This window comes from Schistocerca gregaria, chromosome 3 (assembly GCF_023897955.1).
Source record: "Schistocerca gregaria isolate iqSchGreg1 chromosome 3, iqSchGreg1.2, whole genome shotgun sequence".
NCBI classification, from domain to species: Eukaryota; Metazoa; Arthropoda; class Insecta; order Orthoptera; family Acrididae; genus Schistocerca; species Schistocerca gregaria.
In genome coordinates, this window is record NC_064922.1 from 847,238,511 (window position 1) to 847,253,878 (window position 15,368).

Consider the following 15,368-nt stretch of genomic DNA (forward strand, 5'->3'; position numbering starts at 1 on the left):
GTTGCCAACAGCAACGCCGTATTCTGCCAGTTTAAATATCTTTTCAGTTGAATACATGTGCCTATACCAGTTTCTTTGTGCTTAAGTGTATATGTCAGGGAAACAGGTTTTCTGCCACACTCCTAGGCCTACTGCTTCACTTTCGTCTCGCATGAGATGTGACATACAGTAATTTTGCTGATTCCTGCTACATACACCTCAATGAGCGAGTGGGATGACAACAACAGATTCCCACAATTACCACGAATTTACCAACCACTGTGCTTCTATGGTTAGCAACAAAACATAACAGCACACATCTCGCAGTAAGTTTCAGAACATGTCTGTAATGTTTACATCATAAGAGATGCTTTGCTTTTGTCGACAGGTGGGGGACCACCTGTGGCAGGAGAAGGACGTGCGACTCTACATGGCAATGGCAATGCCGTTGTTGATGGCCATCGGCCTGGTGCGGCAGCTGCGCTGGCTGGTGCCCTTCTCAATGATGGCCAACGGGTTCATCGTGGTGAGCTTCGGCATCACTCTGGCTTACATCTTCACGGACCTGCCGCCAACTGACCACGACCGTTCCATGCTGGCCTCTCCTGCCCAGATCCCGCTCTTCTTCAGCACAGTTATCTTTGCTATGGAAGGCATTGGTGTGGTGAGTAAACTTCACAAGTAGCTTCCTACCACTTACATTCAGTTCAATGGTATGCCAAATTTAAGAAGACATTTATTAATCAGCAACCACATCAGCCTGTTGATCGGAATTTCTATCATAGATATAAATCACGGAAAATGCACAACAACCGGTAATATTAACTCATTGCCAGCTGGGGTTGTCTGAAATGGATCTAAAACATCGACCCTGATCGGTTCAAATGGTTTTGCAGCTTCTGGCAAGCTAAGATGTGGAGTTCTTTTATTGCTTGGATTAGCCTACTGTGCACATGGTATGCAGTGTCAAACATACTGATTCACATCACTATTTCTCGTATGCCACTATAATTTTTGTGGTACTTTCCCATCTGTCACTCTTAATCCAAGAACTGCACATGATTATATGGCTGTGTTATACTTCATTCCTCAGTTACAATGGATCCAAAAAGTGTGGTTCATATTTTTTTAATTTGCAGAATGGTATAAAGCGAAGTATGACCTAAACGTCTGACAATTTGTGTCAGCTGCTTGCCCTGTCTCAGTCAGTGTCACAGTTCACAAGTAAGCACACTATTTCTGGCACCATGGGAAAGATGAATTCTGTGTCAAAATCAGGAAACACCAGCGCTGTATCTCTAGTTGATGCGTTTTTCAGTGCCTGAAAGTCACGTTCGCATTCTGCCAACCATTCAAATTAACACCTTTTCCAGCATATGATTTAATGGTTGAGCAGTGTATGCAGAGTTTATGACAAATTTTCACTAATAGTGCAGAGGGCTAGAAAATACTGTAGCTTTTTCCTTGTTTGATGGGTTGCCAATATTAAACAGCGGTTGGCTCATAAACCCTCTTCACTAGTAACATGGACACAAGTACATGACTGTCCAAAATTACATTTATCAACACTCAGCGTAAGACACACTGCATGTAGGCTGATAGAATACTAAATAATTCCTCTAACCGTTTTACACGTTTGTTCATTTTTTCTGAAAATATTATAATATCATCAAGCTATACATAAATGTTCGAGGTTTTAGGTCATACAAAACCCCATCTAACAATTTTTCCAATGTGACTGGTTCATTTTGAAGTCCAAATAGGATCCTGTGGTATTTAAAATGCCCCCATGCGATTGTAAAAGCTTTTTTAGGTCTGTTTCTGGTACTATCTCTGTCTGATGGTAGCCACTCTCCTAAACCATTGTGGAGAGCTATGTGCTTCAGCCTAAGTTATCAGTTGTTTCTGTGGTATTTGGCAATAGACAGGTTTTGGTGATTGTTGGAGCATTCAGGTACTTGTAGTTGAATCAAAAGCTGTATTCTATGATGCTATTTGTCGCGTCTTTAAGGACCAGGACCTCAGGTTCCCCAAAGGCACTATCATTGGGTTCTATAATGCCCTCTATCAGATGTTGGTCAATGAACTCTTCCATAAATGGTTGTAAATACTTTTTTATATGATACTGTTTCTTCTAAACTGAAGCTTTATATCTTGTTGGTATGTAATGTTGGGCAACAGAAGACAAGGATAATGGATACTGTACATTAAACAACTCCTTAAAAACTAACAGTAGTGATTCCATACCTAGCTTTTCACAGCCCTGCAGATGACCAACTTTGTCATGTAACGGAGACTCACTGACAGTATGCTTGTGAGCGTGGTGAGTACGTGACCTGTCTATATTCTCTTGATCAAAAAGATCCATTGAGGCGATCATTAAGTCCTTCGATTGATTCACGTCGGCCATATCGAAATTATGCAGGTTAACTGTAGCCATACATTCACCATTCACATTACTTACATACTCTACACTTCTGTGTAAGAAATAGTGCGTTATATTCAGATTCTCGTTCCTTTCAACTGGCTCATCCACACATTACATTTCTTGCGGTAAATCTGTTCCTACAGAAACCAAAACTAATTTCCCTCTACCTGACAGTATATTATCATGGAAACCCATCATAAGCGCGTGTGTATGCAACACAGTGGGCAACACCTTCATGATTGGTTTTGCCTTCTGAAATTGCCTCGCTTGTGGTGGTATTACCCAATGGAAACAAAGTGCTTCCGTGCTCTACTGTATGCTGTGAAAATCGATTTCAGCATAACGTTTAGTAAGTTAGTTGAAGTGGTTCAGTAAGCCCGAGAATCGCAGAATACCGTTCAACAACCTGTGGTAACACATCTACATGCTCGTAGAAATTCTTAGCCCCAATGTTAAACTTGGGCAGTATTTTCTTCAATGAATTTATTTCATTATCACCAACTCTATGCTACATGTAACGTGGAGATCCAAGTCTCTTTTTAGATCTTGGACAACATCGGCCTCGATATCTATTAAAAGTACGAACTTTGACAGAGGCCCGAACAGCGGACTGACGTACTTGGACACGCATTGATATAATAATACAGTGCACGCCTAGGCCCTAGCCGAAATCTAGACTTGCTTCATAAACACTGTAAGAAAAGGACGACTGACTGCTATGCTCCATCATTTAGAAAGTCATGTCACAGTCGCCGTGTGCATCCACATTCCTAATGGAAGGTAACTTGATATTAAAAACACATGTTCCTTGTCACTATCGAAGCTCCACAACCAGCATTCCATCTCTGTACTTAATCGTGCAGTAGTACATTTTATTGTAAATGCTTTCTGATGGCTGATGCAGACCCATACGCTTTTAACGAACGCTTTTGGCGACACCGATTTTCTCGTTTCTTGCTACTGCACTCCTTTGTTTCGGGACCTACTTGTCCACACTCGTAGCACTCTGGCTGACGTCTATGTTTTTGGAGATGGCTCGCACGTCCACAGCGGTGATATTTTATCGCTACGATGCCTGACCCCAATATCTATTTCTTGCAGATTATGGGGATCTTAATAGCAGCGGCCAAATAAGAAAGATCGTCCAGTCTAACCCTACGTGTCATTTCAGTGATAATGCCGTGCAAGAATGCGTCAATGCCCTATTATTGGCTTCAAAGCGCAGCACCCTATTGACTTCCTCGTTCCACGTTAGCTTACATGTTTGGAAATTGATCTCTCAGATCCCGTCTGAGTATGATTTGATGGACTCTTTATACTTCTGAGCGAACGTGTTCAATTTCTCCCTAAAGAAGTGCGTACTTTCCCACTTACGATACTACCGTCATAACGCCTCAGCTAACTGTTGCAAATATTAATGCGTACAACAGGGCCTCATGGTAAGTACCATACAGCTCAGTCTCTCCAGTCAGCCACAAATTGACAAGAATGTCCCGTTAGACGAACCGCCCAGATTGGCTGTAGCTAAAACGTCATTGAGAAACACAGTTATGTCCTCTGTTACCTTGCCGGAAATAGGCGTTATCAAGTTTAAGTGATGCAGATTCTCTAGAAGGAGAGGGTACACTCCCCAAGCTGTCATAGTACTTGTTGCTCCTCGGCAGTCAGTACATCTGCCGATTCTTGTAATGTTCTAATGCCCCAGTTTTCTGTTTAAGCAAGGCTTTTCACCTAACCCTCTGCTCCGTCATAGAGGCAAGGTAATCATCCATACTATCTATGCATGTTTCTGCAAGCGTCTTGTATTCTACTAGTGCCCAAACAATAAAGAAATATACAATACAAAAGGATGTAAGCATGACGTTCACTCTACAAGCCACAAAATACACAAGTAAGCCTAGTTCTTACAGTGTATCAAAAACGTCAACTAGCGAAACATATGGCTAGCACAGCCTTCATGCATGGCATCTTGTGCCCAGGAAGACTTAAACATTCGCACCTGGGAGATGTCAAGAACGACTCGCGGCATTATTATCCCTAAAATCAGACAGGTCAGGAGGTTCACATGGCTGTAGAAGAGTTACCTTTAGCTTAAAATAAACACCCCTGTAATTCACCATAGGCAATGAATTATGCAATGAAAAAGGCCAATTAAAGGGTAAACAAAATGGTTCTCAGTGACCACCCTGTACTATGTGAAGTGTCAACTGCAAGATGGGTAGTTGTAAAGGCGACATCAGTAACTGGCGCCAGTCATAGCGGTGTCAAATTCAGGACCGATTCTACCAACTGTATTGGTTACTCCTGAATTATAGGATTATAGTGGACATGGGGGCTGAGCAGGTGAGGTGGTAGTGCTGCAGGTGCAACGTGTTGAGAGCGGGGAACCCATGACGGTGGCTGTCATATGCTCGAAGGCGTCAGCTAAATAGCGTTGTGTAGGAACATATTTATTATTGGTGATTTTACAATATGGATTGTCTTTTCTGGTGTGGCAGAGGTCACACTGAATCACACACCCGTGCATGGTGAGGGATTTGGGCGTAGCCCTCTGGAGGCTGTGAGGGTTTCTCAGGCCAGGACAAAACAGCAGTGTCGTGCAGGTAGCAGGACCGTGAGTCCAGAGGCGCACGCCTACAGTGACTCACTACCAGCGAGTGCGGCAGTCCTGAGCACTCTCAGACATGAACACACGCTTAGGCGTGTACCAATGGCATACGGTGGCCAGCAAGTGTCGTGAAGGTAGAGGGCCTGAACCTCAATCAGCAGCACAACATACAGCCAGGGAGGCGGTACTCGGGTGCTGCGTCCAACAGGTTTGAAGTCATTCGGTATGGCCCTTCGCTAGGGGCAGGCACAGCTTGTCTGCGTCTTCCATTAGTCAAGGATGTGACCAAACAGTAGTGGCAGCTTGCAACAGCTAATTAACACCACAGTCAGATGGCTGCAGTCCGAGGCGAAGTCCTGTTACAGGCTGCAGAAACCACGCCACGATTCGAAAACCCAGTTACCCTAGCGAGACTGTCATTCCGTCGGAATCAGAGTTCTGAAGACCTGACACCAATCCTGAGGCTTCTGAAACAAGGTTATTTAAACTGGAATTAATGCCGTCACGGCAGGCGATGTGGTCATTTCCTCTCATTGAGCGAAGGTGTCAGTAGTTTAATGCCTCCATACATTTCAACAGTGCTAGGATTTATTGAAGCAGCTGAGCTCGTATGTTACATATTATCAAAACATATTATGTGACTTACAGAATGATGTATTAGGTACTGTCATACTGTACCGTTTGTACTCCTCGTATGCTGATTGTCTCAGTGTTGTGAGCTTCACATGAGGTGTCTGGCAGATCCTTCTTGGAGGATGTTTTCCTGAGTTATAGTTTGCTCATAAACTATATTTACTAATGACCAGTTTTCTTTTCCTTGCGTAATGTAGCTCAATAAAACATAACGTTGCTGCTTCTGGATCCTTAGACAAAATAACAGTTTAAAATTAGATCGTTATTCCACACGGGCTGTTAAAAATTATTAATTATTCCTAGTTATACGAGTGGTGCTCTGCCTTCTGCAACATTGGTGCTCTTTGCATGCCCCACATTCTCATTGTGACACACGGTATGAGTGGAACTTGATTCTCCGCCCTCTGTGCCAAGTAGTAATTTTGAAAGTCTATTCGTGCACCCACAAATTAGATCTAAAGTGCTACATTGCATTCAAGACCTGTATCATATTTACCGACAGCAACAAACGTTATGTACCACCCTGTTTTCCTGCTTTTTTTGTTGTTTGTTTTTTTCGAAATATACGCACACTGGAAACGGAACACCGATTAACTACTATTTAACATTCAACTTAAATTATTTTTCATACTTTCGGATGGAGAGGTGCTAATTTGTAATTTGAGACTTTATTATGTAAGGTCTTTTATGAAATCGCTTTCATTTACGGAAATCATGGTTGGTTTGCAGGTTTCAGTTATTTGAATGATTAACACCCGTACATGGTTTACTTCACAACCCTGAATTCATTGAAGAATATTGCTTTTGTAATATCCAGTTGGACACAGCACCTGGAGTTGCATCCCCTCCTCTTTCCAGTTGAAGATTTCATGTACCTCATCTTAAGTACTGTGACTATGCATGTGTCACTCTGCACCCACCAACAGCACAGATGTGGAAGCTGTCACAACTGGACGACGAAGCTTCCACCAGAAGACTTCAGTCGGGACGAATCCCCAAAGTTCGCGCTCTAAACACTTTTCTCAATGGAATCGACACACACATGTGTTCAGAGGAAATGCATATCACTAGATGCTTTGGCATTCATCTCAGTACAGGCTAATCTCTTCGCCTCAGGTGTTTCATGAACATTTAAAACATCGTAACTCTGTTTTGATATAAAGAATTGTGAAAAGTTGCTCATTAGATGATGTATTGTTTCTTTTCATACTTATATTAATTGCAGAGATATCAGTATCAGTTTCCCTTTTCAAATGGAACTATAGTACTTCCTGCACCTAATATTCTAACTCTTAAGGAATTCAACGGCGTGTTACTCTTCAAATTCGGGTTGGTAATTTCGGAGTGATTATAGTAATTGTGGCTTAGGATTTACCTGTTTCGAACGTGAAACCGATTGCTGTATTATTCTGAAGTTTCTGTTGTTTTACGGAACTGTCAAGTCAAACTGATGGGGCACTTCAGCTTGACGCGGCTAATAGAGTCTACTTACAAAAGAGCAACGGGGTAGGAATGCTTAATTTAAAACTGATAGAAATTACGCTTGGCTACGTGGGATGGGACTACGGTAACGGTTCTCCTCTTGTTTTTGCCTCAGCTTTTTAAGAATGGTGCACGTGAAAAATGGGATGAATTTGTAAAACAGTGAATCTGCGGAGGCACGGTTACGTTCTCGCCTGCAGAAAAGGGTCATTCACTAGTCGCTGATTTCTTTTTCAGTAGCCGTTCACACAACAGCCCTTTTAGAAAACGAACAACTGTTCTCAAGTGGATCACTTTTAGTAGCTGTGCTCGCACTAAATGTTTCTAAAAGGTGTATCAAAAGTTTTCTAGTATCAGATTAATTAAAATATAAAATAATAAACAGCCTTCGAATGACGATGTCGATATATAGTTATTTCTTTTGTACAAAAAACCCGAAGAAGATGTGTTAGACTCAAGTTACAGTACAGACATTCACAAGCAATCGCAATCACTCGTAATTGCCAGTGTTTGGTATCCAGTCGAGCCCTTTGGCGAACACTTTATGCAGGGATGTTCTGTGTTTTCGAATTCTGGCTCAAAGATCCCTCAAATCACTCCATTCAAACGTTCAGTTCTTGGTCACGACTTGCTCAGTGCACCACACAGACTTCAGTTACTCAAAACGTGAAAGTTCACACACAACATCCATAATTTTCAGTTTTCGTCTTCCTTGTTTGTCCACAAACACTTTCGAACATACTGAGCTCAATTTTAACTCATAATTCACGACACCCATTTAGAGCTCCTAGTACACGCGTCCGATCATATGTATAGCCATGCTCAGAATCCGGCTAGAATCCGCAAGGCAATTCTGTAGCCCACAAAGTACGCGCGAACGTCCTGTATTCTGACTGGCTGAGAAACGTCATAGCAAATCCACTATCAGAATTAAACCATTGTATCGCGCGTCTTCTACTACAACCAGTCACAACATACCACCTTTGCAGAGCAATTTGTTTAGACGAAGAAATTTATAAAAGCCACAAATAGCAAACACTCTTTGCCTAATTGAATTATCTGAATATGTTTCTTGTTTTCCCAGTAACAAAAACTGGCGAATTAAACATTCCAAATTTCCTCTGAGCGTATAACTGTCTTGCTCCACTCAGTTGCAGTACCCACGCTACCATGTACTCAGTTAACAGACATAACGATATTCGTCTCCCGTATTAGCTACCATTCACAACTTCATTCTTACTAATAACTAAACATATTGCCTGAGTAATAATTACTAAAAAACAATATTCTGTGATAACATTTTGTTTCCAAAACAGATAGTTCTGACAGCTTAAGAATTCATATTCTGTACGACAGCTACATTGTTCGCCCACAGCCCTTAACTAATGGGAACTAACCTAAAATATTCATCTGTCACGAGAGTTGTGACTCATCGTCTGAATGGAGCCAGCTGCTATCGTCCCATTTCCGTACGGACGATACAAGACGTTACACCTCAAAGTGAGATATAATGATTGTTAAATATTTCTTCGCGTCATGAACTTAATGTCGAGATACACTCCTGCACTGCACTATTATTTTAGCAACTGCAACAAAAAGGTTATCAAAAAATAATGTGGTCATGAACATTTCCTAAAAATTACATTTATAGCATCAAAGATTACAATTCCCCACCGTCTACTGCAATACTTGTTGTAGTCACTGGTGCAAAGGTATCTGAAAAGAATAAAGAGATCTTCTGATGGAAGCTGATTGCGCGCAAAACACGAACAGCGCTGGTCTACTTACTCTACGTACCTCTGTGCTCATTACAATTACGCCAATATAGCCTTTGCATTCTCTGCGAGAGCGACATGAAGGGGAGTTGGGGGGCGGATGTAGTAGATCTCTAGATTCAGCACTTAATATTAGTTCTTGAAAGTTTTTATGTAGCTTTTCACTGGGAAAAGGCTCCAAATCACAAATGCAAGAGTACTTCTCTGTCAGATGTATAAAGTATCCCCCATCAGTCAGATGAGCGACTTCTACGATTTCCGATAGCCTCCTGAGTCAGTGCTGAAGGTAATCGGGGGTGAGCGTACTGCTTGGACACTCCGATTTGCTCATCAGTTAACCGGATCCGTTAAACCGAGTAGCACCAATGCGTCCTCTAGCCCTACCATACCATAATGTAATACAGTGTCCTCTCGCAACACAAAAGCGGTGGTAACCAGCAACAGAATGCTATGTTGTAAATGATGGATGATCCACGTTACTGACTTTTCTCATGATTAGGCAACGCGTGCAGGCTGGTGATCCTCTCAGCGACCTATTCGTGTCCAGAACAGCATGTGCGCCTAACGCTGAGAGACTAGGCAACCCACCCTACCGCAGTGTGAAGCAGCAGTGTGTTAAATACGGACTATAAACACACTGTTACTGACGCCTGCATGTCGGCACAAAATAGAGAACGACTTTCTGGCTCTCTTGACGCTCGTCAAGACATACCATGGCAAAATATACGCGGGTAATCCCAAAAGTAAGGTTTCCTATTTTTTTATAAGTACATAGACCTGCTTATTTCTACAAGGGTTTACATCAGTGTAGCTTGAACATTTAGCTACTTTTCGACATAATCACCATTTCTGTCAATGCAATTTTGTAGATGCTGTGGCAGTTTTTGTATACCCATGTCGTACAAGCTCGCCGCCATGCTGTTCAGAAAGTTATGAACCTCTTCTTTCGCCTAGTCGGTTTCCGGCCAAATGTTCTTTTAACCTAGGGAACAGGTAAGAGTCACTGGGCGCCAAGTCAGGACTATAGGATGGGTGGGTGGTTATGTTCCACTGAAACTGTTTCAGGAGAGCAACGGTTTGCGGAGCGAAGTGTGGGCGAGCGTCGTCACGGTGAATGTGAAGCCCTTGCTCAACTTTCCTCTTCTCCGGTTCTCAATTGCCCGTCTGAGTTTTTTCAGAGTCTCACAGTACACGTCAGCGTTAATTGTGGAGCCAGTGGGCACAGAATCGACCAACAATACCCCTTTCCGATCCCAATAAACGGTTGTCATGACTTTACCAACTGCTTTTCTTTGAATTTCCGCGGCTTTGGCGAAGAAGGATTCCACCACTGGTGTGATTGTTGCTTGGTCTCAGGTGTAAAGTGGTATGCCCGGGCTTCGTCACCTGTGACAATTGAGTCCAGAAAGTTGTCCTGTTCGGCTGTAAGCCGGTGCAGAAATGCGCAGGAAGCATCAACTCGTTGCCGCATGTGGTCCTCAGTCAGCATGCGTGTTACCCATCTTGCACAAACCTTCTGGTAGTTCAATGTTTCAGTTAAAATTCTGTGAGCTGTGCTTCGGGAAACCTCAGGAACCAACGTGCTGAGATCATCCTGGGTGATCCGCCGATCTTCACACATGCTTTGCTCAACCTTCAACACTGTCTCCTCAGAATGTGACGGTCTGCCGCTCCGTTGTTCGTCGTGAATTTCGGTCCGACCAGCTGCAAACTCTCTATACCACTTACGAACATTTTTGACATTCTTCAACGACTCACCATACACCACCGTCAACTGGCGATGGATTTTCATCGGCGCAGTGCCGTTTGCGTTCAAAAGCCGAACAACTGCGAGCAATTCGCACTTGACGGTAACATCCAACGGGAGGTCCATTCTCAACGGCTGCCAAGCCAAGGCTCAGCGCCTCAGCACGGCGTGCGCATGTTTACACACAGCGAGTGAAGCACTCTTCATAACAGTGTGACCAACTGGCACACAGATTTCTGTACTTATAAAAAAGATCGAGACCTTACTTTTGGGATTACCCTCGTAATGTGGATGCTAAAGCTAAATTCTGTAGCTTCCTTGAAATAGGTCCTGGCAAACTTGCTGCGTTCATCCACGAGACAGAGAATCAGTATATACAAACCCCAAACTGATGTAGTGTTCCTTGAAGACCAGAAATGTTCAACACTGTTGCCAAGTGAAGAATCTGCGGGACTTGAGAATTTCGGGTCATTTACATTTTCACACACTGTTCACGAATACGAACGGCTCCGTTTGGTTGGGTGCCGTGACTGGGAGGCATGGACTGTTCATGAATAGTATCGCATTTTGTTCGGCTTTTAATCCTGGTTCTGCACTTCCTCGGATGTCCGTAAGGATCCTTATGGGCAGTAATTCCTCTAATTTTCCCGTTGCGGTCGCTTAGGGAGACGTATGTGGGAGGAAGTAAAATGTCTGCACCCCTTCGTGAGAGGTACGCTCTCGGAAATTTAGCAGTAAATTTCTCCGTGAAGCTCAACACCTCTCTTGTGACGTCTGCCACTGTAGTCTTTTGTATGTTTGCATGATGCATTGTTAATCGAAATCCATACGAAAATCACCTCTCATCTTTCTATCTTCTCCGGCCGCTGTGACCGAGCGGTTCTCGGAAGTTCAGTCCGGAACCGCGCTGCTGCTAAGGTCGGAAGTTCGAATCCTCCCACGGGCAAGGATGTGTGTGATGTCCTTAGATTAGTTAGGTTAAAGTAGTTCTCAGTTTAAGGGACTGATGACCTCAAATGTTAAGTCCCATAGTGCTTAGAGCCATCTGAACCATCTTCCTATCTTCTCTACCGCTTCCAACCTGGTAAGCGTACCAGACTGACGTGCAGTAGCGAAGAATCGAGGACACTGTGAGCCACTTCTATTGTGAATGCATGCTCTGTCGTTCTCTTTCTTACATCTAGTTTTATTTTGTCATTGCTGCATACATAGGTCTGAGCCAATACTTTCAGCTATTTTAGTGTAGCTACTGTCTCCAATAATTAGTTGCCAATTGTGGCATCGACCTGCAATGTGTCTTTGCGACTATTCTTCAAAATCTGTTACTTCTTTCTATGGTGAGGCTACACTTCCAGTCCCCACAGAGGCCGTCGAGCCTCTGTAAGTCTTCCTGATTTCGCCACAACATTCAGGCGTCCCCTCTATCCTGTGTACAACGCTGCTCTCTGTGAACAGCCTGCTGCATCGCTACATCTTATCCACGAGACCGCTTAGATACACAATGTGCCAGATAAGTTATGAGACTAATATTTGTCCCAGGAACATTTTCAAAAACGCTGCAGCTGTGGTTACTCTTTCACGCGCTAGACTAACAGACATACGTTTGGGTCACATCGGTGAGTCAGCCAGAACGTGCACTGCTGCAGCGAAAGTAGCGTTGTGCAAGCAGGGGCAGTCAGACGTAGCACAGTCGATCAAAGACGCGAGATAAGGTTTCACTGTATGTTAGGAAAGTGTCATCATAAATTTACAAAGGCATGCAACGTGTTTACAAGAATGATTTTCTAAGTTGTGCACAAGTGTTCCACTGATTTTCAGTATTTTAGAATGGAAGAGACTGTTTGGAAGATGAGCTACACGTCGACGTCCTTAATCAATTCGGGTGGCTGAAAATGTGGAAAAAGCCAATCATAGAGAAATTACGACCAGAATACTTGCAGTGAAAGTTGATGTCAGTCAGTAAACGTATAGGTCGATTTATAGAAGAGAACGATTTATGCCTGCTTTGTGCCTCATTCATTGAAGGAAGTACTGAGAGCACATAGAATTGCATGCTACGCCAGTGTCATCGCAGCAGTTGATGAAGGTTCTAAACTACTTACACGAATTTTACGTGAGTATGAGAAATGGTGTTTTCAATTGGACCCATAAATTAAACATCAGAGTATGCAATGAGATGAAGTATCGTCCACGAGGCAGAAGTAAGTCAGTTTGGAGAAATCACATAGCAAGACAATGGTGACAGTTTTTCCTATGCTTCTGGAGTGATAAATCATGAATAACAGTAACAGGACATTACTACTTAGGATTCATGTGTCGTGAAGCATCCGTTCCAAAAGCAAGAGTTGGATTCTTCTGCAGGATACGGCAAGAAAGAAAGAATGAATTGATTGTTGATGTTAATAACGATCATCCTCCTTTACCTCCTCTGCATTACTGCAGGTGACGTGTCACTGAGCACTTTTGTTCTGTGCGTGCAGTACACGTGAGTCCCTAGTTGTTTCCACTGCACTGTGTGGAATACGAAGGTTCTGTTATAGTTCACTAATCTGCTGTCTTCAAGTTGATGCTCCCAGCGCAGAAAACAGCACGCAGGTCGTAGGTTCTGTATCTTGATGCTCAAACTGAATTTTAGCGAGGTTCTGTTCTTAAATAATGTATCACTTCTTTGGCATTCCACTCGCGTTTTTTTAATATAGCCACACGAGAAGACTACATGCTTAATACAACACCTTCTGATACGTCAAAGTACATGATCAAACACAATGTTTACAAAAATGTATCATTAAACTATTTGTGGCACATGTCTGTGCCTAATGAATACCGGAGAGAATCTTTTAATACTGAATACTGGCAAACACGTCCTGCCACAGACAACATGACTGTACATCTCGACTGCCTAACCCAGAGTCACGAACAGCCCGAAACACTTCGCGCGCCATACCAGAAAAGGCGTGACGCGATCGATTCGCAAGTGCTTCGTCTGCAATTTCGTCAGTCTTTTGTTTCTGATTTAAATTGCTTTTAATAATTCTAAAATGACTGATTGATAGTCAGCTGTTGAGAGGTATTTATATTCAAAAGTGAAGTCATTCCAATGAGTTGTTTAACTAATAATAATAACTACACTTTAACGTTTTGGCGTCCTTGCTCCGAACACAGCAGCCAATCACAGAGCAGTAGCATTATGCAGGAGGTCTTTCTCACGGGAATGGTACCGAATCTAACATCTGTCACAGGTATCTCACACCACATTTCATCTATATACTTCTTGCATCTTAACTGCGCTGGGAACAGCTTCTTGGAGCCTAATATGATGGCTGACTAAGCCAGAAATATTAAAATGGCAACGTATCGGCTGACTGCGCACTAGTTGTGAACAGATCTTAACATCAAAACGAACCTGCCTGCTCGAACACCCACCATATTCACCCAGTATGGTACCTGCAGACTCTTCACTATTTCCGAAGCGTAAAAGTCCTTTAAAAAGGAAACTATTGGGGGACACCGAGGACATCCAACGAGCTGTAACTGACAGACTGAAGGAGGCACACAGTGAAGGGTACAGGCGTTTCTCTCAGTAACTTGCACGATTGATGTAAACTTTGTGTGGAGGTGGAAAGGGGATTATTTTGAGTCCACATAACTGCCAAACTGAAATAAAGTTCTTAGTTTTGTTGTAATGCAGGTAGTCTTATTTGCTAATTAGGTGCACTGTGCTTATCGTGTTGGGTAACGGCCCTGTAAAACTACCTTCGGGTCGTCCTGAAGTTACATTACATCTCACTGATCCTCGTTGTTAAAAATTATCTAATAAGCTTCGTCAGCTAGAAAGTTCTAAAACTAGTCACAAAGCTGGTTAGATTTTCTGTAAGCTTGTATTTTGTTCTGAAAGTGATCTGCATGGAATCCCTTCTGTAAGCAAACGTTTGCAGTGTCAACCTGGCAGCCGCCATGCAAGGCCTTCTACACTGAAGCCCCAAAGAAACTGATATAGGAGTGAGTATTCAGATACAGAGATACAGTATGTATACAGGCAGAATACGGGGCTGCTATTGGCAACGGCTAAATAAGACAACGAATGTCTGACGCAGTTGTTAGATCGCGTACTGCTGCTATAACGGCAGGTTATCAAGATTTAAGTGAGTTTTAACGTAGTGGCATGGTATTCGAACGAGCGAGGGACACAGTATTTCCAAGGTACCGATGAAGTGGGGGTTTTCCCGCACGACCATTTCACGAATATACCGGGAGTGTCGGGTATCCGGTAAAACAAGAATTCTCGGACATCGTTGCGGCCGGAAAAAGATTCTGCAAGAAAAGGATCAACGACGACCGAAAAGAGTCGTTCAATGTGACAAAAGAGCAAACCTTCCGCAAATTGCTGTAGATTTCAATGCTCGACCATCAACGAGTGTCAGCGTGCCAACCATTCAACGAAACATACATGGCTCTATTTAAAAATAATTGTTAGAGGCAGTCACATCTCCGTTCGTATCCCGCAGCTAATTCACTGCACCTAATACCCTGTAGCTGTTATCCTGCAGTCAAATACTCTATGCAGTGACTAGATTCCCTGTTAATAAAATACACAGAAATACAAAATAAAATATATACGAAAAATTTAAAAGAACTATTCTAAAACCTGTATTTGATGTATACGACGGAGCTTATGCTGAATAACGTTTATTCAAGAAATTACAAATCAGATAAACG

At 42.8% G+C, this 15,368-nt stretch overlaps 1 protein-coding gene across 2 annotated transcripts in view; it reads left to right on the top strand.

Moving 5' to 3' along the window:
• LOC126354753 (proton-coupled amino acid transporter-like protein pathetic) overlaps positions 1 to 15,368 on the top strand; it is a 408,828-nt gene that overhangs the window by 362,959 nt on the left and 30,501 nt on the right. For both annotated transcript variants that reach the window (XM_050004633.1, XM_050004634.1), the window contains exon 7: positions 368 to 643. In XM_050004633.1, the coding sequence (XP_049860590.1) occupies positions 368 to 643 (276 nt within the window). The remainder of the gene's footprint in view (positions 1 to 367; positions 644 to 15,368) is intronic.